Below are 25,255 nucleotides of genomic sequence, written 5' to 3'. Positions count from 1 at the left end.
TTTGAAGTTGTATAAATTATTATAAATTATTCAAAGATAAGAGAGAATGGGGGTAAGGAAGGGAGGAAGGAAAAAGAGGAAGGAACAAACATGAGAAAGAAGGGAATGAAAAGACAAGGAAGAAGGGGAGGAAAAAGCAAAGAAAGGAGGAAGGAGGGGACAGAGAGCAAGTTAGTTGGAGGAGAAATTCTCTGACATCCTCGTGAGTACGGATGGGGAAGGTGGGGTGTGGGTATCAAAATGGCATCACTAAGCTACTCAGTATCTCATTGGAAAGGAAGAATATTAGATTCCTTGTTAAGCACGCACAGCCAGGGATCCTCACACACAGGCAGAGATCCTCACGCTCTCTTTTCTTCTCCGTAGCTTGGATGCCAAGGCGATTGTCATGTGATCCAGCAAACACAGCCGTTCCCAAGGTTGCACCTTGGCCTGAACCAGTCTCTCTCTGAAGGGAGCAGGCTGGTGGTCTTTGAGATGCACAGGGCACCCTGGCTGATACTTCCCTGCAGAAACGAGTGCCTGCAGAGCGCATGGGAGAAAGCCTACCACAATCACAGGAAAAAGGTAGGAAATGCTGGTGCCGGGCCCTGATGCTCGGGGGTGAGGTCCCCAAAGCAGTAACAATGAAACACCAGGGCTTTCCCTGGAAACCAAAAGCTAGTTTTCTCTTCAGGAATGGGATGGTTGAAATGACATTTCCTTACAAAGTTGGCCATATATCTTGCCATACAATAAAAATCCCACTAAATGGATTACGGTTTTTATGTGTCATGTTTTAGGACCATTCCTTTTTCAATTGAAACATACACTTATGAAGGACTTCATTTTGTATGAATCCCTTGAAAGTATCCTGAGACCGAAAGATCTGAAGGACGCTTCCTCCTGTCCGAACAACGTGCTCTGGCGGGACAAAGGCTGCCTTTGATCTCCATTGGGAGATTAATTATTATTTCCATTTTATTTGATGCAAATGTGGACATCTTTCGAGACTGTCGCCATGTGGTTCCCACATGGTCTGCCGTGGCCTTATGCCTGTGGAGAGACCAGTGGGACCATCCACCTGCTTATGCTCGGTTCACATTTCCACGTCTGTGTTCATGAAGGCTGAGGAATCCTCTGAGGGGATGTTCTGGAACAGGCTGTTGCTTCGTGATCATCTGAAATGGTCCCCCAGGCAGTGGACCCAAGGTCTCTGCAAGATCACAAGACCCACGCCTGACCTGTGGTGGCGCAGTGGATAAAGCGTCAACCTGGAAACACTGAGGTCGCCGGTTCAAAACCCTGGGCTTGCCTGGTCAAGGCACATGTGGGAGTTGAGGCTTCCTGCTCCTCTCCCCCTTCTCTCTCTCTCTCTCTCTCTCTCTCTCTCTCTCCTGTCTATAATGAATAAATTAAAAAAAAAAAGATAACAAGACCCAGACAAGCCTTTCTACTCCTTCTGGGTTGTGATGTGAGACAATAAGCCTTCTCAAGGAGGCTCAGGTGGCACTCTCTGCAAGGCTGGCCTGGTGCCCATATGCACAACCGGGCCCTGAACCCATGGTCCCCCTTGATAGTCCCACTAAGCACTCTTCGCCCAACTGTTCCAGGGCTCACCCTCACGTCCTTAGACATCTGGTCTTCCTAGAAGTCTCAACCGTGCCCTCTCTGAGAAACACATCTCTTCATCCTTCTGTGGTCTCTGGTTCTGCTGTCTCATGTCATTTCACGATTGATTTATGATTTGTATTATTTTATTTTGTTTGTTTCTCCCAATCTGTGGAGGTGGTGACCATGTCCTGTCACCATGATATTCTCAGCACCTACGTCACACAGTGCCAGCTTAGTAAATAGTTGTTGCTAGGGAAAGATTGAAAAGGGTATGTGTGACAGTAACAAGTATAAATCAATTCACATCTTTGAATAATAGACAGGAATGTAAACACCATGGGTGTTTCGTTGTTCATTTTATATGCCAGGGGCTAGAATCATCTCTGGTAAGAGACAGGTGGTCAATAAACACCCCTAATTTAAATGAGCAACCAGGCTCTGTGCCTAAAAATCTGTAAGAAAAGGAAGATTCAAAATAGTCACTGTGGAAAGTGGCGAGCTGATCGAATGCAGAGTCAGTGTGTTGACAGTTGGCATGGGCCCCGGGTGTGGTTGGGAGCATGCATGCACATGGCACTGATTCATGCAGTTCCGCTCTGTCCCAGAAACACACGGTTGCTGGGTCTAACAACGGAGTGTGGGCACACCCCTATATGGCTCGTGGCCAGCAACAGGGCATAGGGTTGGGAATCCAAATGATCTTGGCTCAAGATGTTAAAGGGAGGGCCACAAATCTTACCTGGAAGGAGATGAAGTAAAGACGGGGAGCCAGTCAAGGAGAGATGCTGGGAGCAACATGAGGTCAAGGAGTCACTCTTGAACACAGACAACCAAGAAAGCTGAAAAGAAAGGGACTGTGGGCGAGGAATGGGATAGCTGCAGCACAGCTTCCCAGAGGGGTGGTTTCAGGTGAGGGACGTGCCTGCAGTCCTGGCACAGCTGCCCCAGGGTGTAGAACTTATTTAGGGGCAGCTGAAACCGTGGTCAAGATGTTAAAGGCCCTGGTGAATGAGGACAGACAATGGCCTGCAGCAGGAGGAGTGAGGAGGAGCAAGGGCTGGGGTGTGGGAGCCCCCCCCACCCGCTCTGTCTGGACGCAGCAGCAAAGAACCCACATGACTCTGTCACCGCTCCAAACCTCGCCAGTTGGCATTACAACTTGGCTTAGAACAAAGTCTTCCATATTAAGAGAAAGGAAAGTCAGCTCTTCAAAGTAATTTTATTTCTTACTGCTTGGCTTAGAACCCTGGGAATATAAGGGGCTTCGATGCAATAGAAGAGAGAAAACAGAGCTGAAGGGACCTCCGTGCCCAGAGCCAGCTCCTCGTCCTCAGCCTGGCGCCTCCGCAGAGCCTTCCACCTTCCGCATAAACACATACTTAGCCTAAAATAAAATCAAAATAGCCTTGATAAAATATAAATTGCTATTGCTATTGCTCTAACTTAATAAAAAATAAATATCTCATCCCTAAGCCAGTATCTGAATTAATAGGGAAATACTAAAAGTGTTCCTTATAAAGCAAGAAATAAGACAAGGATGCCTACTATCTTTCATATGCTTTTAAATTGTGTTGTGTTGGAGGTATTAACCAATGCAAGTAGTCAGAACAAATCCATTAGGCAAGAAAATAGATATTTTTTTCTATTTGTGGATAAAAGGATTAAATAACTGATGAACCCAAAAGAATCAATGAAAAGATTAATATAAATTGGACAAAATAATTACAAGTTATATCACAGACACAAAGTTAATATCCTATGTATAAAGAACTTCTAAAAATAAGTCGGTTGATTTGAGCATTGACCCCAGAAGGGGGTTGCCGGGTGGATCACGGTGGGAGCACACGCGGGAGTCTGTCTTACTGTCTCTCTTCCTCTCATCTAAAGTAAAAGAACATCTAAAAATAAAAACAATCCTCTATGAAAATGGGCAAGTGATATGAACACAAGTTAACAGAAAGAAATATTGCAAATAACTCTTAACCCATATAAAGATTACCAACTTCACTTATAATAAAAAAATACAAATGAAACTTGCACTCTAATACTGTTTCTCAACTATCAGATTGGCAAAAATTCCCAAGCTTGTTGGCAGTGCTCTGGTGGACAAAAGGGCACAGCCGTGTGTGTGTGTGTGTGTGTGTGTGTGTGTGTGTGTGTGTTGGGGGTGAATTTAGCAATGTGTAATAAAATTATACACACATTTTCCCTTTACCCGGAAGTCCCATTTTTAAGTATTCATTCCAGAGGTACACTGGCAAAGATACAAAAAGAAATTGCAAAAGATTCTAATTGTAGCATTATTTGGAACAGCAAAATTGGAACTAACCAAAGTGCAATCAAAAGTGAGCTGCGGCCTGACCTGTGGTGACGCAGCGGATAAAGTGTCAACCTGGAATGCTGAGGTCGCTGGTTCAAAACCCTGGGCTTGCCCGGTCAAGACACATATAGGAGTTGATGCTTCCTGCTCCTCCCCCTTCTCTCTCTCTCTCTCTCTCTCTCTATCTCTATCTCTATCTCTATCTCTATCTCTATCTCTCTCCCCTCTAAAATGAATAAATAAATAAAAATAATTTTAAAAATTTTAAAAAGTGATCTGGGTGAATAAATTAAAATGCTTTCACATGGTGAAGTAGTATACAGCTATAGAAATGAATGAGAAACAGCTATGTATATTGCTAGAATGTATTTTGAAGTGAAAAAAACGGTGAAAATGTATAAAATGTATTATGTTTAGCTAAAAAAGAGGGGATGAAATGTGTATATACACACACATATAGATATATTTACACATATACACATATTATATATAGCTTTATATTTTCAGAAATGAAAGGAGAAACTGTAAAGTTAGAAGATTTTTCAATAAGGTAAAAACGATAAAGATAAGGCTCAGACCACTTAGAAAAAGAAGTTGTTTGACAGATTCGACTTTGGAGTCATGTGAATATTTTATAAATTCTAAAACAAAATGAAATTTAGCCTGACCAGGCGGTGGCACAGTGGATAGAGCGTCAGACTGGGATGCGGAGGACCCAGGTTCAAGACCTCAAGGTCACCAGCTTGAGTGCAGGCTCATCTGGTTTGAGCAAAATCTCACCAGCTTGGACCCAAGCTTGCTGGCTCGAGCAAGGGGTTACTCGGCCTGCTATAGCCCCCCGGTCAAGGCACATATGAGAAAGCAATCAATGAACAACTGAGGTGTCGCAAGAAAAAACTAATGATTGATACTTCTCATCTATCTCCGTTCCTGTCTGTCTGTCCCCATCTATCCCTCTCTCTGACTCTCGCTCTCTGTCTCTGTAAAAAAAAGAAAAAAAAAGGAAATTTTAAAAGCACCCCACAATGAGTGTGTTAGTCACACGCTCTCACCATTGAGCCTTTCACCATCTCCTGGCTCCTCCCACACGCACTCTGCCCATCACTGCACACTCTGTGGGTCTGGTTCCCGTCGTGCATGATGCTCAGGTTATCATTTTAGACAGACTCAGCTGGTGGAGCTTCCCAATACTGTCACTTTCAGATTATCAGCTAGTAGGTCCCGGTAGTTAGTGATATCTATAAACAAGTACCTATATAGAATCTGGAGGTGGGAAGGAATTTCTTTTTATTGCACGTGATCAATAGCCCTCATGCATTTAGTCCATCACATTTTGAAGTATAAATTTCTTCTCTTGTTTGTACATTTCCAGATAGAAAATTCTGCAGAGATCATTTTGCAGTTAATCAATGTTTAATGCACTCATCCTGAAAATATTGCTGGAGGCTCAGAGATTAGAGTGAGGTAGATATAGGGACATAATTCACCGTCTTAAAGGCCTTTGGCAACAGAGTGAAGAATACAAGTGTCAGCTGGTGGTTATGGTTAATGAATCCTCACTCTGCACCTATTTAATTCTTCACTTGAAAATGACACTTATAGGCTCATTTTTGAGGGCTGCCTGGTTCCTGCAGGGGATATTCAGATTCTGAATCAGATCCTGAACCTCATTCAGAGCTTTCTGCCACAGGCCAACTCGGAATCATTGGTGCCATGAATAATGATCTATACATGTCCCTAGTGCCCGCAACCCAGAAGCTGTGCAGCCTAAGCTCACATTGATTATCTACGACAAGTGTGCCTAGGGTCACGCCACCCTCTCTTGTGCCGTAGGTCCGGGATGCCCAGCCGCTTGTGGACAGCCATGCCCCACTGTGCCTCAGCCACCTCCACCTGAACCTCAAGAAGCTGAAGGTATCTTTCAGTGTTACCTCTCAGCTACCGTCATTGCTAACTAGAAAATGTCAGCATAAAAACCGAGGAAAATGGAAAAGGCAGGCTCAGTAAGGAACAAACAAGTTACTATCAAAGATAAAAAGCCGCCTAGGCAAACAATTAACCTTGTCAAGCTCCAGAACGAGCTGGTGGGTCATTGCACCAGACAGCTGTCTCTAGTCTTTCTGTTGATCCATCATGTCTTGAGAAAAAGGGGGAGGGAAAGGAGAGGAAATTTGCAGTAGTAATGTATTCAATGCAGTTCTATAATAATTAATTAATTAGCATCATTTATTTCTACCAGGCATCCCATAGTCACCTCAGAATGTTGATTTCTTTAAACTTAGGACATCTAGTGAAAGTAAAAATCATGTGGTTATGCTGATAGTATTGCCTCCAAAATCAAAATGCTGTGTGCTTTTTATGTGCTTATTAAATAATAATATCATCAATGGGCAGAACAAAAACTTAACCAGTTTCAAGCAAGTCAGCAGATCAATCAATTTTAAAACCTAGAGCAAGAGGGTTTTTGTTTTCTCTGGGCTAAAATCTGCTACTCAACAGTATAAAATATCTTTCTTAAACTGGAAAGTGATTTCCTCATTAGCATCACTGTTACACATCAGGGTTTTAGAGGCTGACCTAATTTCACAAAGAATCATAACATCCTTGCTGTCACTTCCACTCTGAGCATAGAAGATTTGGCTTCATCCTAATGTCTTCCAATTTACAGACGAAGGGGCCTTCCCATGTCACACGCATTGCTGAAGCTTGCTACAACGGCGTTTGCTGGTATTTGAGCAGGCAATGTACAACCCGCAGGGTACTCAGGTCAAGGGAAGTGTGGGGCTGCAGGAATCCTCTGAATAAATCTGTGCACAGTAATAGCACAGATACAGCGGGTGCTTCTGAAGGCTCCTTGTGTGTCTGCCCACAGCTGGAGGAGGAGAGGCTCTGGACCATTGCCAGGGACAACCGCCTGCTGCTGGAGAAGTTGTCCTGCATTATGAGGTCCAGGGGACAGACTGACAGCAGAAACAACTACACACAGAAGAGGTAACTGGGGCCACAACACCAAACCTGGAAGAACTTGGAGCACTTGCCCCCAGGGCCTGAGCAGAAGAGTTTCCCATGAGCCAGAGTAAGGCATTTCTGCCTTCTCTCAAGAGAACCATCTGCCAGAGAAATGCCTTTTACTGTGGTCCATGAACCGAGGCGGATTCAACGGCGGGTGCACCAGGCCTGCACCCAGGGCCCCAACTTCTGAAGGGCCCACAAAACTCCAACTTGACATTTTTTTCTAATGACACCAAGATCGATTTCATATGGGCGATTTTTAACATTAATAGTACATAGTATTTTTTATTTATTTAAAAATATAGTTAACATGTATTTTTATTTTCCCTGTCTCTCTCTCTTTTTTTTAAGGGGTCCAATATTTTCTTCAGCACCCAGGGCCTCAACCGACCTTAATCTGCCTCTGTCCATGAATCAAAATTCTATGTGAGACTTGGCTTCACTCTGAAGGGTTTGAAGCAGGTGAACTTTGCCTGGGTGTCAGAAACACCCTATGTTCCCTGGTTGCACTCAATACCCAGTCACTGTCATTCAAACCTGGAACTATGGGTCAACCTCCGTTTTCCTGGGACAGTTTATATTAGATCTAGAATCACTTTCTGCTTTAAAGGTAGATATTTAACCTGAGTATAAAATCATTGTTCAGTGTTGCTTACCGTAAAGCTGCAATGAAGGGGCCTAGGATAACAGTTAACCTGAGGTGTCACTCAGAGGAAAGCTTACCATTGTCCCCATTTCCAACTCCAGCGCTCTGAGATTTTACCCAGGGAGAGAAGCAGACCACAAAACAGAGAGCTCCTGATCTTTTTTCTAAAAGGAACTGGCTTCATTTGCAGCAGAGTGTAGAGCAGTCCAAGGCTCATTGAACATGAAATAAAAGGCATCCCATCTGGGGAGAAAGAAGTAAAGCTGCCTCTATACACAGATGATATGATCTTGCATACAGAAAATCATACGGAAATCATTTTTAAAAAGCTATTAGAACTAAAACAAAAATTCTACAAGGTAGCAGGGTACAAGATCATTACACAAAAGTTAATAGTATTTTTATATACTTGCAATAAACCATCTGAAAATGAAGTTAATAAAAATAATTCTATTCACCGAAGTATCAAAAAGAATAAAGCACTTGTGAATAAATTTAACAAAAGAAGTGCAAACATATTCTGAAGTACAAAACACTGCTGAAATAAATTAAATAAGATCTAAATAAATGGAGAAAAAAATCCTGTGTTCATGGTTCAAAGTCTAAATATTGTTAAGATAGCAATATTCCCCAAACTGATCTACAGATTTAATGCAATCCCTATCAGAACCCCTGCTTAATTTTCTTCAGAAATTGACAAGATGTTTCTAATCAGATGGAATTGCAAGAGACACCAAATAATCAAAACAATTATTTTTTCTTTTTTCAAACAAATGAGAGGCAAGGAGGCAGAAAGACAGACTCCTGCACACGCTCTGACCGGGATCCATGGGACAACCCCCATCTGGGGCCAATGTTCTGCCCATCTGGGGCTGCTGCTCTGTTGCTCGGCACCCAAGCTATTCTAGTGCCTGAGGCAAGGCCACCTGGAGAAGGATGGATTACTAAGTATTTATGAAATGAATGAATGGAACAAACACCTTCTCTCTGGGAGCCCTTCCTACCCTATTGGCACTCAGGCACTTCCTCTTGAATGCAGAGTGAGAATTCTGTCACTGGCATCAACATTCTTAGTACTTCAAGAAATATCTATGGTGGTTTTGTTGTTTTCAGTCTAAACAGGGGTAAAAGAGGACAGAAACTTCACAAAATTCAAAGGAAAAGCCATGTGTTGCAAAGAGAAAGCAAAACCATTTTGGGAAGGATCACAAACTCAGAGCCAGTGTATCGAACTCAGAAATGGCAAGACTGGAAGACAAGGGACAAGCCCGGGCTCGCCTTTATGAAGTATCCTGGGAGTCTGCAGACAGGCCCAGGGAGAAGGTACCTGTGGTTTCTTTTTTCTTTTTTCTTTTTTTTTGTATTTTTCTGAAGCTGGAAACAGGGAGAGACAGTCAGACAGACTCCCGCATGTGCTCGACCAGGATCCACCCGGCACGCCCACCAGGGGGTGACGCTCTGCCCACCAGGGAGCGATGCTCTGCCCCTCCTGGGCTTCACTCTGTCGCGACCAGAGCCACTTTAGTGCCTAGGGCAGAGGCCAAGGAGCCATCCCCAGTGCCCGGGCCATCTTTGCTCCAATGGAGCCTCACTGGGGGAGGGGAAGAGAGAGACAGAGAGGAAGGAGAGGGGGAGGGGTGGAGAAGCAGATGGGCGCTTCTCCTGTGTGCCCTGGCTGGGAATCGAACCCGGGACTTCTGCACACCAGGCCGACGGTCTACCACTGAGCCAACCGGCCAGGGCCCCTGTGGTTTCTTTTTAATTTTGAATCTATAGCTATCTCAAATTTTCATTTACTTCCCCAGATTTTTCAAACATATGGGCTCACTGATTCTTTGCTATTTTAGGGTTTTTTAATCTATTGTCAACAAGCATATGCCAAGTGATAATATCCTAATAATAGAAGACACCGAATAATGATTCAACTGACAAATTCATCCACACACAAAATATTATACTTACAGAAGATAAAAATGAGCTCAGCTGGCTGTGGTCAGGTTGCTCACTGGATGGAGCACTGGCTCGGTGCGCGGAGGTCACAGGTTCGATCCCCCATCCCTGGTCCCTGGTCAGAGCACATAAGACAAGCAACCAATGAGTGCACAACTAAATGGAAAAACTAAGTGGAGCAACAAGTTGATGTTTCTCTCTCTCTCTCCCTCCCTCTCTCTCTCTTTCCCTTGCCCCCACTTCCTCTCTCTAACTCTAAAATCAATGGGGAAAAAAATTTAAATATATACATAAAAACTGAGCTCAGTTGATTGATTATAGATGATAAGAGAAAGGTTTTGTGAAAAATAACTTAGCAGGATAACATGCATAAAACCTCATTAGGAAATTATGTGACAATCTTGAACTATTGATAGTTTGCTGCCACATACTATGTCCAGAAAAGCAAAGAAAATCAGTAATTTGAAAGAGTTTGCCAGCTAACTTAAACTTTACATTTCCCTCTTCATCTAATCCTCTTTACTGGCACAACCATAATTCCGAATGAAGAAAAATGAAAATTTGTCATTAATTATCCTGCTCATGAGTGTCCCGATAAATAAAAACCAAAGAGTTGTAAAACCTTCACTCACACCCCTTGCTAGGATATATAGCTCTATGTGGTGGAATATTTCAGCACATTGCTTTCCCTTGAAATCTAACCCATCTTAGGAAAAAAATGCATGATATTGAAGTTAAGAAACTCTCTTGGCTCCAAGTCCCCACCCCCTGCGCATGCTCAGGCTCCACGCGCTCCCCTCCCATGCTCCTCTCTCAAAGGCTCCTGCTCCTTTAGGTCCTTGCTGTCCCCACAGGCATTGGAGTTGATGTTGGATCTACTGACACTTTTCCCCTTGCTTGGTAGGGACGTTGAGAAGCCCCAACCTTCCTGCCTTCTTGCCTTGGGTATTTCTTACAAAATTTTGAGGCATGAAGAAAACAAATATTTTTTTTGCAAAGATGCTTAACTAATAAGCAATTACTAATTACTAAGACATTCAGAAAATTTAGTTTGCTTTGCAATTTATCATACATGGAAAACTTAAACATTTTGTTTGAAATCTTTGTTTTTACTTATAAAAGTAATATTTCTTTATTGTAAAAAATAAATGATCAAACAGTACAGAGTGTCTAAGTAAAAGGTAGGGCTTCTCTTGAACTGAACTCCCTGGAAGCAACCGATATTGACTTTGTTCATTATCTGTTAAAACAAAAATGGAATCGGACTCTACGCAGTTTTTCATCAATTGCTCGTTTCATTCAATAACACAGCAACTTTCAATTTTTTTTCATCTAATGGCACACATAAACTAATTACTGAAATTCTGCAGCACACCAAGAACTATATTATATATTTTGCCAACCTGACAAAAAAATAGACATAATTTTGATTCATTCACAGCAGACAACTATTGTTGTATTAGTTGTTGTCATTTTTTTATTTGACAATCTAAGGGAAAACAGGTCAATGACCCTGACTGAATAGTCAGGTGTGGCATGTTTTAAAAATTCTCATGACACACCAGGGTGCTGCGGAACATGGCTTGAAAATCACTGCCACAACACGTCCTAGAAATAGTTTCATGTCAATACAAAAAGAATTTTTCATTCTTTCTGAACCTGTTAAGAAGATTTTTGTACAGATGGATCCTAATCTAATCATCCCCCTAGCTATGGACATTTAGATTATTTCCAGTTTTCCACTATTCCAATGAAACTATGACAATCATCCTAGCTCACATGTGTCATTACACATAATATTTCTGTAGTTTATATCCCTAGAAATAAAATTGTTCAATTATAAGGCATGCATATTTAATTTTTTGATACTGCCAAATGGCTTTCCAAATGGTCTAGCACTCTGCACTTCCGGGTGCCGTGGCAGCAAATTGCCAACCCTCGGTGTTTTATGTGTTTTAGAGTCTTGTCCTGTCTGACTTCTTCCTCTATGAGTGGTCTCTTCATACCCTTGGATCGTTCTCCTACTGGGTGTGTCTCTTAGTTATTAGTAACTATTTACATATAATTGATAATGACTTTTTTCTATTATCAATGTCACAAATTTTTTGCACATTATTGCCTATCAAATCAGTCCCTCTTTCTCTTTATGACATCTGGTTCTTGTATCAAATACAAGAAGGGCTCTCTCCACCTAAGACTGAAAAATAATATTCTTCTCATGCTTTTCCCAGTTTTCTGGATGCACTTGAAATCTTCCATTAACATAGAATTTAATAAATACGGGATTTTTACACATTGTGTAAATTAGAGATCAAAGTCCTGTTTTTCCCAAATTTATTGCAAGTTAAAAGGAAAAAGTTTGCATTATCTGAAACTTTTTCATATTCTTCATACATCATGCAAAGTGGTTTCCGGAGGTTCCCAAGGGCTTCCAGGTCCTCCCACAGTACACAGGATATTTCCTAGTCCTCCCTAGCACACAGGCGAGAATCACCTCCTTTATTGCACATGACGCTGTCTCTTCCAGTGAGTTCTCAGTGTTTTGGGGTCCTTTTCCATTGGGATCTTGATTTTATTTGTGCTGGTATCTCTGCTGCCCGCCTTTGGTTTATATCTGCCTAATTTGTTTTTTGAGATCATTTTGTTTTATTCACTTATTTATTTATTTAATTTTATTGATTGATTTTTATTTATTTATTTATTTATTTATTTTGGACGCTATTGATTGATTTTTAGAGAGAAAAGAAGGGCGAGAGACAAAGATAGAAAGAGAGAAACATTGATTTGTTGTTCCTCTTATTTCTGCATTCGTTGGTTGATTCTTGTATGTGCTCTGACCAAGGGATCGAACTGGCAACCTTGACTTATAAGGATGATGGTCCAGCCAAACCAGCAACCTGGCCAGGGCCAATGTCATTTTGTTTTTTTAATATTTTTGTGTCATTTTATTTCAGGTTTGTGTCTTCTAAGCAGACCACTATGCCTTGCTTTTTATTCTAGCTTAGAGACTTTTATCCCCTCCATTTTATTCGTTTTATATTTATTGGCATAAATATCTTATTTACTTTCCTTTCTGATTTTTTTTTTTTTTTTACAGAGACAGAGAGAGAGTCAGAGTGAGGGATAGACAGAGACAGACAGGAACAGAGAGATGAGAAGCATCAATCATTAGTTTTTCGTTGCGCATTGCAACACCTTAGTTGTTGATTGCTTTCTCTTATGTGCCTTGACCGCGGGCCTTCAGCAGACCGAGTAACCCCTTGCTTGAGCTAGCGACCGTTGGTCCAAGCTGGTTAGCTTTTGCTCAAACCAGATGAGCTGCGCTCAAGCTGGCGACCTCGGGGTCTCGAACCTGGGTCCTCAGCATCCCAGTCCGACGCTCTATCCACTGCGCCACCGCCTGGTCAGGCTCCTTTCTGATTTTTGTTTGTTTTTATTTTCTTACTTTCCCTCCATTTATATTGTTTTCTTAACAAATGTCAAAAATTAATGCTTGGAATCTAAATTTCAAATCTATTCTTCATTCATTTACTTTGACTCTCTCTCTCTCTCTCTCTCTCTCTCTCTCTCAAGCCCCCTTTTACACACAGGAAACAGATAAAGCCTAAGAGATGTTAAGATAAAGCAAAACAAAGAAATGGAAAACAAGCCTCTAAGAAATAGGGTTTCCGGCAGCTGAAGCCCAGAGACTGCATTTTATTTGAAGTGTCACCAGTTTCGCGCAGTGTTTCAGGCTCGGGCCCCTTGTGATGCAACCCTGAGGAATGGGGCCTTGACAAAGAGAACTTGAGAAGCACTCAGTTCTGACAAAGACCAGAGGCAGGGCGCCAGGGTGGCAGGCAGCCAGCCCGGACCTCCTACTGAGACATCTCTGCTCTGTGTGCGCCTTCCTGCGGACAGATAAGCACGGAAAGAAAGCGTTAAGGAAACAACTGCCAGCTCATTGCCTCTGGACCCCAAGTCGGAATGGAGATCCAAGTGACCTAGATCAACAGGCGGTTCTGCCATGCGCGGCCTTCACACCCTGTTTGTTATAAGTGCCCAGGGCCTTCTGCTGCCGTGTTTGTGGGGGGTGGGGAGAGGTAGTGACGGGGCACAGAGGCAGATGGGCAGGCTATGGAATTCCCCAGCAGAAAACACCCTTCCCTGCTGTCAGGCCCCAGGGCTTTGAACTAGCGGAATGTGTTCTTTTCCTCTGCTAGTCCCCTGCCCGCAGCCTTTCACACATCAGAGACTTAAGTCAGCATCAAGGAGGGGGCGGGGGATAACGGGGCACTTTTTATGGTAGGGTGCTTCCCTGTAGAAAGAAAAACAAGACCAGCTATTTGAAAACTGCGGGTTTAGGGAGGAAAGAACTCAGTTTTATAGGACAAGAAAGTTGGAAAGGGGCCCAAAGAAACGGCAGGCGCCGCCCTTGACCAGCTGTCTGAGGACCAGATGCCACCTACCAGATGTCTGGTCAGCTGGGTCTGGGACCTTTGCTGGTGCAGTGCAGACAGGACACGCCACAGTTTACCGTTAAGTTCTCAGCAAATGTGCCTCTGTCGTTGGCTTGCCTTTCCCTGGACCCCGCCCCTCTCCCCCAGCAGCGTCTCCAAGGGAACACTGTGAGTCTCTCTCTCTGAGGAGGGCTGCCCTGCCAGCTCTGCAGAATGTCTCAATCTTTTTTTTTTTTATTTCCACTAGTTTAAATATTAACTTGAAAAATATCTCAAATATTTTGAAGGAAGAATTTCAACATTCTATCCTCCTCACCCTTTCAAATCATCCTCATTTATCCTTAGCTCCAAAATAAGAAATTACGTATTTAATTTGGTAACTGTGTGTATGGCCAGTGGTGGTCGCCATTGTGGTCATTCACTGTAGGTTCTCATTGAATTTGAGCAGACGGTAAAGAAACAATGGAGCCAAAAAATGGTGGGCCATTCCGTTTATTAAAGTCTCGCACCGGCCAATGAGCAAACACACAGGGAAAATACTTTCCTTTCATTCAGGGCTCCCAAAGCCCTGACACATTCTCCAGTTCCACAACCAGGAGAATCTTCTCCGGTTCCTCCCAGAATCAAAGGCCTCACCAGTCTCCGCAGTGCTTGCAGAGCCCCTCAGCTCTGGTTCCCCATCTGCACACCTCCTCTCTGCACAAACTGACCTCTTCTTCAGCACTCCGCATTCTCTCTGAACAAACTGTCTTCTTCTTCAGCACTCTGCATTCTCTCCCTTTCCCTGCAAAAACTGCCTGGACCCTCAAAGACCTCTCCTCCAGCAAACATAAGCAAAACAATGGTCCCTCCCAAGTAGGAATGCAATCCACAATTTGAAATCAACTGCCCTGCTCTGCGGGCAAGCACACACATGGCTGCCCAGTGCCATTTTTTAACAATAAAAGTGAGCAAACTCAAAAAATACAAAGCTTACAAACTCATTTGTCCAACACTGTGTTTACCAAGGAAAGATGAGATTTCTACAAAATTGTCTAATAAAATCCATTAGCCATCCGGGAATTTACTGGAGCCTTCAATTAACTGGAAAGATGTACTACTCTAATCTAGTGCCTCAACCCCGAATAACCCACCTTCATGAAAAGGAAACAAAAACAAAGCACAAGTGATCTTGAGGAGCAAGATACATGTTCATCTGATCAGTGCAGAGACGCATGGTGGAGACAGGGGAACATGAGGCTGCTTCTAGCTCATTCAGCCCCCTTAAACCCCTATTTCTTGTTTGTAAAGAGAGAATATGAACCTTGTCCAGAACTCATGTCAGGGTTAAATAAGTAGCTGTAAAGCCAGTAGCCATGGCCACCATCACAGCCGCCTGGCCCGTGCAGGTTCGCATTTGATTCAGACAGACGGTAATGAAACAACGGAACCAAGAACTGGGTGGACCATTAGCTTTAATCCTAGCTTTCACCTGGTTGGTGAGAAATACTCTCAGTGAGAAAACACTTCCCTTTCCATTCAGGGCTCCCAAAGCCACTGACTTACCCGAGTTTCCTAGAATCAAAGGTTTCTACCTCACCAGCCTTATTCACCTGTTTCCCACCTCCTTTTCTCTGCACAAACTCTGCACAAACTGGCTTCTCCTTCAGCACTCCACCATCTTGGCTGCTTCTCCTCTCTTCCACGTGGCCTTTCTCTGCTCTCCTCCAGCATGGACTCCTCTGCCCCATTTTATAGTGTAGAAATCAAAACTTTTAATCCAATATACAAACAAGGAAGTCTCTGATACAAAGTCACTTATCTGAGGCATTAGTGGGATTCCTCATGAGAGTGCACCACCCCACATCATGCAACAGTCAAGGGTGTGGGGAAAAGCTTAGTCTTAAAACTAAGCCTTAGGCTATAAGGACCCTGCCTGCTTACAGCCTGTCCTCCACACCCAGCGCAAACTATAAGCAAGCAAACATATATATCATATTTACAAACCTATTTGACCAACAGTAGCGTTTGCAAAAATGACTATAAAAGTGCCTGGTATTTACTTGGCAAGCAATGAAGTTTTTTCTATTTTTCACCTTTAGCTATATGCATCTGCCACATGGAAGAAAAACACAAATTAAAAAATATTTATATATCTGCCCTGGCCAGATAGTTCAGTTGGTTAAGGTGTTCCCTTAGGCACAGAGGTTACCAGTTCGATCCCTGGACAGGGCACATACAGGAACAGATTGATGTTTTTGTCACACACTCTCTCTCCCCTTTCTCTCCCTCTAAAATCAATTTTGAAAAAGATATCTGCACTCCATGTTGATTGCAGCATTATGTACTATAGCCAAGACAGGGAAACAACCTAACTGTCCATTAATGCATAAAGAAATTGTGGGGTGTGTGTGTGTGTGTGTGAAATAGAATATTATTCAGCCATAAAAAAGAGTAGTCAAGTCATTTGATACAATATAAATAGGCCTCAAGAATATTGTGCTAAGTAAAATAAGTCAGACAGAGAAAGACAAATACAGTCTGATCTGTCCTACATGTTGAATCCTTTTTTTGTGTGTGTATGACAGAAACAGAGAAAGAGAGACAGAGAAAGGGACAGATAGGGACAGACACACAAGAAGGGAGAGATGAGAAGCATAAATTCTTTGTTGCAGCTCCTTAGTCTCCTTAGTTGTTCAGTGATTGCTTTCTCATATGTGCCTTGACTGGGGAGCTGCAGCAGAGCAAGTAACCCCTTGCTCAAGCCAGAGACTTTTGGGCTCAAGCCAGCGACCCTGGGCTCATGTCTATGATTCCACGTTCAAGACAGTGACCCTTGCGCTGAAGCTGGTTGAGCTGCCCTCAAGCTGGTGACCTCGGGTCTCGAACCTGGGTCTTCTGCATCCCGGTCCAACGCTCTATCCACTGTGCCACCACTTGGTCAGGCTCCTACATGTTGAATCTTAAAAAAAAAAAAAAAAAAAAAAGCACATTCATAGACACATAGATTAGTGGCTGCCAGAGGCAGGAGGTAGGTGGAAGAAACAAGTAAAGGAGTTCAAAAGGTGAAAATAAAGTAAGGACAGAGCCTTTAACCTTTACACAAACCCTAAATTCTGTTTATAAAAAATTATTTATTAAAAAGATGTGGGCAGCCTGACCAGGCGGTGGCACAGTGGAGAGAGCATCGGACTGGGGTGCGGAAGACCCAGGTTCAAGACCCCGAGGTCCCCAGCTTGAGTGTGGACTCATCTGGTTTGAGGAAAAGCCCACCAGCTTGAACCTAAGGTCACTGGCTCGAGCAAGGGGTTACTCGGTCTGCTGAAGGCCCATGGTCAAGGCACATATGAGAAAGCAATCAATGAACAACTAAGGGGTCGCAACGAAAAACTAATTATTGATGCTTCTCATCTCTCTCCGTTCCTGTCTGTCTGTCCCTATCTATCCCTCTCTCTGACTCTCTCTCTGTCTCTGTAAAAAATAAAAATAAAATAAATAAATTAATTAAAAAAAAAAAAGGATGTGGGCAGGTCCTTCAGACGTTTACCCACCTCAAAGATTTAGTGTATATGATGTGTGTGTGTGTGTGCATGCACACTTGTGTATTGAAGAAGTAGATGTGGAAATAAATGGACAATGAAAAGATAGAGCTTGCTGTTAAAGTTATTTTAATTATCTTATGATAGTGTAAAACTAGGAATAGGGTGACATTTTTACATAAGTAGTTGAAATCAAGAATTAATTGTTAAAATATTTCTGTCATCAGTCAATCAATGTTCATTGAAAGCCTATCAATTATTCGTCATAGCTCCCAGTAGGGATTTGTTGTTTTAGGCTTGTAGTTAGAGCTGAAGAGAATACAGTAGGTTCTTTTTAAGGGTTTTAATCATTTAAGATAATATAAAAACTTTAATGTTTCTCATTTTAAGCTAGAAGAATCCATTACTGTGTTTATTGAGGTGGTTTTTTAATTTACCCCTTAAGCTATGTATAAGCTTTGGAAATTTTTGTAATTATAATGATTATAATGGCCAGGACTTGATGAGTTGTTTGCCTAATTATATCTTTTTTTGGGGGGGTGGAGACAGACAGGGACAAATAGAAAGGGATAGAGATGAGAAGCATCAACTCAGTTGAGACACTTTAGTTGTTCATTGATTACTTCTCATATATGCCTTGGCCGGGGGACTCCAGCTGAGCAAGGGTGCTCAAGCCACTGACCTTGGGCTCAAGCCAGTGACCATGGGGTCATGTCTATAATTCCATGCTCAAGCCAATGACCCCATACTCAAGCTGTTGAGCCTGTACTCAAGCCAGATAAGCTCATGCTGAAGCCGGATGAGCCCGTGCTAAACCCAACGACCTCAGGGTTTCAAACCTGGGTCATCAGCATCCCAGGCTGACACTCTATCCACTGTGCCACCACCTGGTCAGTCACCTCATTATATCTTAACTACATTGTGAAATAAAATAAAACTCTAAGAATTCAACTAGCATCTTAGATGAAAATTTTATACGTGTGTTATAACACTCCCCCCCAACACACACACACACTGTGGAAGGTCAGAGTAAGTGGACACTCTCCAGTGGAGGAACTGGCAGTGAATCTTGATTTTTTCTTTTATCAAGTCCGAATGATTCCATAGCAAAGAAAGAAACCCTATTCCACCTCTTTCCCTGAGAGACCAACACAACTAGGTCCCCTACTTCAGACTTTATCCACATACATTTCTCAGAACAGCTTTCAGAAGAGGAATGAGGGAAATAAAAGGAAAAAAACTCTGGGATTGAGTTACATCCTGAAAGTCCTGCACATCCAACACCAACAAGCAGACAGTGTTCGTAGTGTAAGTGTAGATGCACTAGTTTAGTAGAAAAGTACTTTGATATATTTCAGAAATATTTCAACAACAAAATTGTAATAACAAAGAATTATCTGATTATTTAGGCCCTGGCCGGTTGGCTCAGCGGTAGAGCGTCGACCTAGCGTGTGGAGGACCCGGGTTCGATTCCCGGCCAGGGCACACAGTAGAAGCGCCCATTTGCTTCTCCACCCCTCCGCTGCACTTTCCTCTCTGTCTCTCTCTTCCCCTCCCGCAGCCAAGGCTCCATTGGAGCAAAGATGGCCCAGGCGCTGGGGATGGCTCTGTGGCCTCTGCCTCAGGTGCTAGAGTGGCTCTGGTCGCAACATGGCGACGCCCAGGATGGGCAGAGCATCGCCCCCTGGTGGGCAGAGCGTCGCCCCATGGTGGGCTTGCCGGGTGGATCCCGGTCGGGCGCATGCGGGAGTCTGTCTGACTGTCTCTCCCTGTTTCCAGCTTCAGAAAAATGAAAAAAAAAAAAAAAAAGAATTATCTGATTATTTAAATAGACATTTCTCCAAATAAGATGCACAAATGGCCAATAAGCCCAGGAGAAGAAGCCCAATATTATCAGAGAAACATACCTCAAAACTATAAGACCTGACTTCACATCCACTAGTTGACCTAAATCAAAAGATAGAAAATAACAAGTGTTGACAAAGGATGTGGATAAACTAAAACTCTCAACCTCTGTTGGTGGGGTTGTAAAATGGTACAGCCACTTTGTAAAACAACCTAGCTGTTTCCCTGAAAAGTTAAACATAAAGTCACCATAAAGCCTAACAATTCCACTCCTAGGTATATACCCAAGAGAATTGAAAACATATGTCCTCATAAAAACTTGTACAAGAATTTTATAGCAGCATTATTTATAATAACCACATAATAAGAACAACCCCAACGTCTATCAACTGATGAACAGATAAACAAAATGTAATATAACCATGCAATGAACTATCATGCAATCACAAAAAAGAATGAAATCCGGACACATGCTACATTGGGTAAGATCAACTTTGGAGACTATATGATAAGTGAAAGAGCCCAGATACAAAAGGTCTCAAATTGGATTCATTTACATGAAATGCCCAGAATAGACAAATCCATTGAGACACAAGGTAGATTAGTGATTGTCAGGGCTATGAGAAGGAAAATTGGGGAATCAGAGCTAAGGATTATGGGTTTTGGGGGGAGAGGTGGTAAAATTCTTCTAAAATTGGATTTGGTGATGGTTCACAATTCTGAATATACCAAAACCACAGAAATACACGCTTTAAAAGAGTGAATTTTACGATATAGAATTATGTCTCAATGAAGTTGTTATTTTAAAAAAAATTATATGATTAACTCTAAATAGAGTAGAATTGCCCATGAATTGAAATACTCCATTTCCCTTGCATTACAGCATAATGCTTCTTTACTGTCTTTGCCTAAGGAAGGTGCTTATTTCCAGTATGCATTTTTAATCCAGCAGGAACTTAAACTGAACTTTCAGAACAGCTGCATCCAAGCCTGCACCCAAATGGAGAAGTGGAAAAGGACGGCTCAGAACAAAACTTGGGGAGAAAAAGACAAATGTGAGAAGCAGTGATGGAGAAATGGAAAGGCTGCCACGGGCTCCCCGATGCTCGAGTCACCGCTGGTCCTCTGGGGGCTGACCAGGTCTCCCAGCTGTTATCATACCGAGGGCAGCTGTAAATGTGCATGAGCCAGCACTCTAAAACAGTGTGTTCTTACACAATGTACTTGACCTGATGATACAGCACAACTATTTTTTGTGCTTCTTAGGCTGATAGCTGGAAACAATTATGCAGAGTAACATTGGGAGTTGAAGGGCTTTGAATTAGTTTTTTTTTTCCTCTAGCTATTACTTCTTACTCTATTCCTGTATTTTGTGCAGTTGTGTATTTGTTTATGATTCCCAGATAGGTTTATATAATTTACCTTACAAACCTGTGACTGTTTCTTTAACAACTATCTAAATAAATCAGATGAAACCCCCTCTGCATGATGAAATACAACATAACTTCATAATTGTATTCATAACCTACGTTGTGAAAGAAACCAGTGAGTCCTGGTTAGAGTAATCAAGCATGGCTGAAGAGTGTCTCAAAAACTGCTTATTTTGTCATGCCCGGGTAAGGTCATGTTTAAACTATTCCACAACAACAAACATATCTTATAGTTAGTGCTTCAAAAAATATGATTAAAAGACTCATACACACATCCATTCATTTATTCAACAACCTGTGTGTATGTGCCAGGTCCTAGGGCAGTCTGGGTGTCGGGTGAAGAAGACAGATACGATCCCTGCCTTACAGGGGACCCCTCTGTAAGGCCACAGTACTTAAGGCCATATTTATTCTTCCCTATATTTAATTCATGCTGTAAATGGAGGTTGAGGTCTCTACTTAAAAAAAGAGAGAGAGAGAAGAATAAGAACAAGTTCCTTTATGCACAAAAGCTTTAAAGCATACTTGATGATCAATAGTGAGTCTCGCTTCAGGTTTCTGTATCTAAACAGAGTCATCTCAAGTCCTTGAGTGAACTTGCGGGAAGGCCTTTTAATCAGTGGTGTTTAAGATCATGGACCCTGGAATCAGAAAGATCTGGATGTGAATTTTGACTCTTTAACTCAGTCACTGAGTGATTTGAGCAGTTTGCTCAACCTCTCTAAACTCCTCATCCATCGAGCAAAATAGTGCTGGAATCTGGCTCTTAACTGTGTGCTTGGCCTTCAGTGCACTGTAGGGACCATCTTCAGAACCTCTCCTGGCTGTCCACATCCCTGTCCTATTGTAAAGTCTTGAGTTGGGCACATACTGCGCTAAGAGTCTAGAGCAGTGCTAAATCTGGTAGAGAAATAGCTTCTTTTTTTAATTCAGTGAGAAGAGGGGAGGCAGAGAGTCAGACTCCTGCATGTGCCCTGACCAGGATCCACCTGGCAAGCCCACTAGGGGCAATGCTCTGCCCACCTGAGGTGTTGCTCCATTGCTCAGCAACCGAGCTCTTCTTAGAGCCTGAGGCGGAGGCCATGGAGCCATCCTCAGCACCCAGGGCCTAATCACTTCAATCAAGCCATGGCTGCAAGATAGGGAGAGGGAGAGAGAGATAGAAGCAAGAGGAAGAGGGGTGGAGAAGCAGATGGTTGCTTCTTTTTTTTTTTTTTTTTTTAAAGATTTTTATTCAATTTTCAGAGAGGAGAGAGAGAAAGGGAAAGAGGGAGAGAGAGGGAGGGAGGAGCAGGAAGCATCAACTCCCATATGTGCCTTGACCAGGTAAGCCCGGAGTTTCAAACCGGCGACCTCAGTGTTCCAGGTCGACGCTTTATCCACTGCGCCACCACAGGTCAGGCCAGATGGTTGCTTCTTATGTGTGCCTTGACTTGGAATCAAACCTGGGATATTCACACACTGGGTTGACACTCTACCACTGAACCAACCAGCCAGGACCGAGAAGTGACTTCTTAGTGCTATCATGTATTTGATTTACAAGCCCTTATACTGGCACCTTCTTTATAAAGTGGAAACTTAGGGTTGACATCAGCAGCACATTCTGACTACAGTCAGTATTTTTCGTGCCTTGGTCCTTACCCCAATGAGCACATTACTCCCAGAGTTGTGGTTTTAGTAGCTTTGTCTCTGCAACCTTGTTCCAAAAACAACCTCAATGTTATGAAATTTTTTTTTATTTATTTATTCATTTTAGAGAGGAGGGGGGGAGATACAGAGAGAGAGAGAGAGAGAGAGAAGGGGGAGGAGCAGGAAGCATCAACTCCCATATGTGCCTTGACCAGGCAAGCCAGGGTTTTGAACCGGCAACCTCAGTGTTTCCAGGTTGACGCTTTATCCACTGCGCCACCACAAGTCAGGCAATGTTATGAAATTTTAAAAATCTATCACAGAACTGGAAGCATTGCTGTGTAGTCATGAGGACATAATTCTCTTTTTCCACCTGCTACTTCCCAGAAAACTGACAGTTTATAAAGACGGTCAAATTACTCCACATGGCCAAGAAATAGCACTCTCTATTGGAAAAACAGGCTTTTACAAGTCTTCCTGTTACAGGGTGACTTCAGCTCTTTCCTCTCTGAACCTTGCTGAGGGAGTCTGTAGTCGCCAAATGGGTCTTACTCCATACACCATACACAACCTTTACAGGGGAAACTGGTCATCCAGGAGCTCTGATTTTGAAGATAACTTGAAAAAGAAAAGTACACAATGGGTATCTTTTCAGGTGAAGAAATGTGTCTGTCCCATATTACACTGTCCTTCAAATTAGTTTAAACATGTAGAACTTTGAAACACTTTTAAATCAGCATCATTGTAATAAACAGAAACAGTGAGAGGGTGGGAGGAGGAAGGAGGAAGAGGAGGAAGAGAAAGAGGTGGGGCAGGAGAAGGGAGTGGGGCCTGGAAGAGCCATGCCATGCTGTGCCCAGTGACCCCGCAGGCACTGAGTGAGGCGGGTAAAGGCCTTGGGCAGCATGTATGGGGAAGGTGCTCCCGTCAGGGTGTGCAGAGCCCCTCAGGGTGTGCAGAGCCCCTCAGGGTGTGCAGAGTCCGTGAGGGTGTGCAGAGCCCCTCAGGGTGTGCAGAGTCCGTGAGGGTGTGCAGAGCCCCTCAGGGTATGCAGAGCCCGTGAGGGTGTGCAGAGCCCGTCAGGGTGTGCAGAGCCCCTCAGGGTATGCAGAGCCCCTCAGGGTGTGCAGAGTCCGTGAGGGTGTGCAGAGCCCCTCAGGGTATGCAGAGCCCGTGAGGGTGTGCAGAGCCCGTCAGGGTGTGCAGAGCCCGTCAGGGTGTGCAGAGCCCCTCAGGGTGTGCAGAGCCCGTCAGGGTGTGCAGAGCCCCTCAGGGTGTGCAGAGCCCCACCCTGCACTTGGCGACCTGAGAGTGAGTGCCTCTTCCTTCTCAACTCTTGGGACCCTCCCCTGTACCACCCAGCTTCCAGTGAGAGCACCACAATGCAGTGGCCCCTGTCCCTTTTCACAAGGACAGTGAGATATGGGTCTGCTAGAAACTCCAAAGTCTATTTTGGGCCAATTTTATCAAGTTTTACATGACTCATCCTCTTACTTGCTGCTAAATCAGCCAGCGTCACCTAAGAAGACTAAATAAAGGTGTCCTTGGGGCTCCTGTATCCCCTGTATTCTAGACAGAGAAGAAGGAACTCACTATAAAGGGCACTTTTCTTTCTGTTGGCCTTGGAATACATGAAGACCCCCTCTGGTTGCTAAGTAGATAGAGTCCTGAATGTGAGAGAATATACCGGAACTGCAGATGTGGGTGGCTCTTGCAGTGTTGTTAAAGGTCTATAACGTCTTACTTCCAGAAATGGTTGTCAGGTCTGAAGGTTAGACTTGCCCAGCAGAGAAAACAAGCTCCTGTTCGCTAGAGTGGGTTCCATAAACTGGGTTGCAGGGAACACCAAGAGTGAGCCCAGAAACAGAACTGAAAATGGAAACTGTGACACAGGCTTAATCCACCAGGAAACAGGAGCAGCTGATAGTGAAGATAACTTGAAAAATGCAAATTGCACGGTGCTTTCAGATCTGCAGATGAGCCAGTCCTGGTGCACGTTGAGTGTGAGCCATTCACTGAGGCCTTGTTTTGCTCATGACACTGCCATCGCTCCTGGTATTTATCACCCAGGCCTGTTGTTGGGTAGCGGCTGTCTTCTTTCAACCTTCACTTTAACGTCCTAAAACACTGTAGACAATAATACATTTTTAAGGACCACATTAATTTCTACATAAGCCTTAGTAAATGAAGGGAAACCACAAATAGGACCAGCCCTCAAAACAACGAGTGGCTAAACCAGCAGGAACCCTGTATGTTTACGCTGTTGAGTCAGCCTTGCTACCGGCGACCCTGTGGATGAGTGATGTCCACCCTGTCCTGTCCTCACCAGCCCTCCTAGGCTCCTGGGGACTCATGCCTATGGCTTCTTTTATGGAGTCATTGCATCTCATATTTGGTCCTCTCTTTTCCTGCTGCCTTCTATTTTTCCCAGCATTATTGTCTTTTTCAAAGAACCCTACTTTCTTATAATATGCTCAAAGTAAGCCAGCATCAGTTTTTGCTTCCAGTGATGTTTCAGGCTTAATTTACTCTAAGACCCACTTGTCCATCTTCCTGGTGGTCCACGGTATCTGTAGAGCTCTCTTCCAACACCAAATTTCAAACCAATCAATTTGTTTTCCTGGCAGCCTTCTTCACTGCCCAACTTCTGCATCCCTACATAGTAATTGGGAATACAAAAAAAGTGCATATAATCTTAACCTTGGTTTCTAATAACATTTTTTTACTGCTGGCAATCTTTTCAATTCTCTCATTGTTTTCTTTCTGAGTCTCAGCCTTCCCTTGATTTCTTGGTTGTAGTTCCCATTTGAAGTGATGACTGCATCAAGGTCAGCAAAATCTTTAATAATTTCAATTCAAATTCAAAAGAACCC

At 43.2% G+C, this 25,255-nt stretch overlaps 1 protein-coding gene across 5 annotated transcripts; it reads left to right on the top strand.

The window, feature by feature from the left end:
• Nucleotides 1-445: 445 nt before the first annotated feature.
• Nucleotides 446-20,859, top strand: CFAP97D2 (CFAP97 domain containing 2). 5 transcript variants are annotated; one of them, XM_066237157.1, is made up of 5 exons: nucleotides 446-567; nucleotides 5,747-5,827; nucleotides 6,786-6,904; nucleotides 8,685-8,894; nucleotides 20,273-20,859. In XM_066237157.1, the coding sequence occupies exons 1-5, from the start codon at nucleotides 478-480 to the stop codon at nucleotides 20,286-20,288; spliced, it is 516 nt and encodes a 171-aa protein (XP_066093254.1). In that variant the 5' UTR covers nucleotides 446-477; the 3' UTR covers nucleotides 20,289-20,859. The 5 variants fall into 5 exon arrangements, with proteins under 5 accessions (XP_066093254.1, XP_066093250.1, XP_066093249.1 ...); XM_066237153.1 differs by having other exon boundaries at nucleotides 20,237-20,859; XM_066237152.1 differs by having other exon boundaries at nucleotides 20,207-20,859.
• Nucleotides 20,860-25,255: the final 4,396 nt, after the last annotated feature.

This window comes from Saccopteryx bilineata, chromosome 6 (assembly GCF_036850765.1).
Source record: "Saccopteryx bilineata isolate mSacBil1 chromosome 6, mSacBil1_pri_phased_curated, whole genome shotgun sequence".
NCBI lineage: Eukaryota > Metazoa > Chordata > Mammalia > Chiroptera > Emballonuridae > Saccopteryx > Saccopteryx bilineata.
Note: the sequence above shows the minus strand (reverse complement) of the source record. Positions and strands in the feature narration are given on the sequence as shown.

Bases quoted from the DNA above. Each gene is read 5' to 3' on its own strand.
- CFAP97D2 (XM_066237152.1), top strand. From the start codon at position 478: ATGCACAGGGCACCCTGGCTGATACTTCCCTGCAGAAACGAGTGCCTG. The intron at 5,828-6,785 runs GTATCTTTCAGT...GTCTGCCCACAG, and splicing joins TGAACCTCAAGAAGCTGAAG to CTGGAGGAGGAGAGGCTCTG. The intron at 6,905-8,684 runs GTAACTGGGGCC...TGTTGTTTTCAG, and splicing joins AACAACTACACACAGAAGAG to TCTAAACAGGGGTAAAAGAG.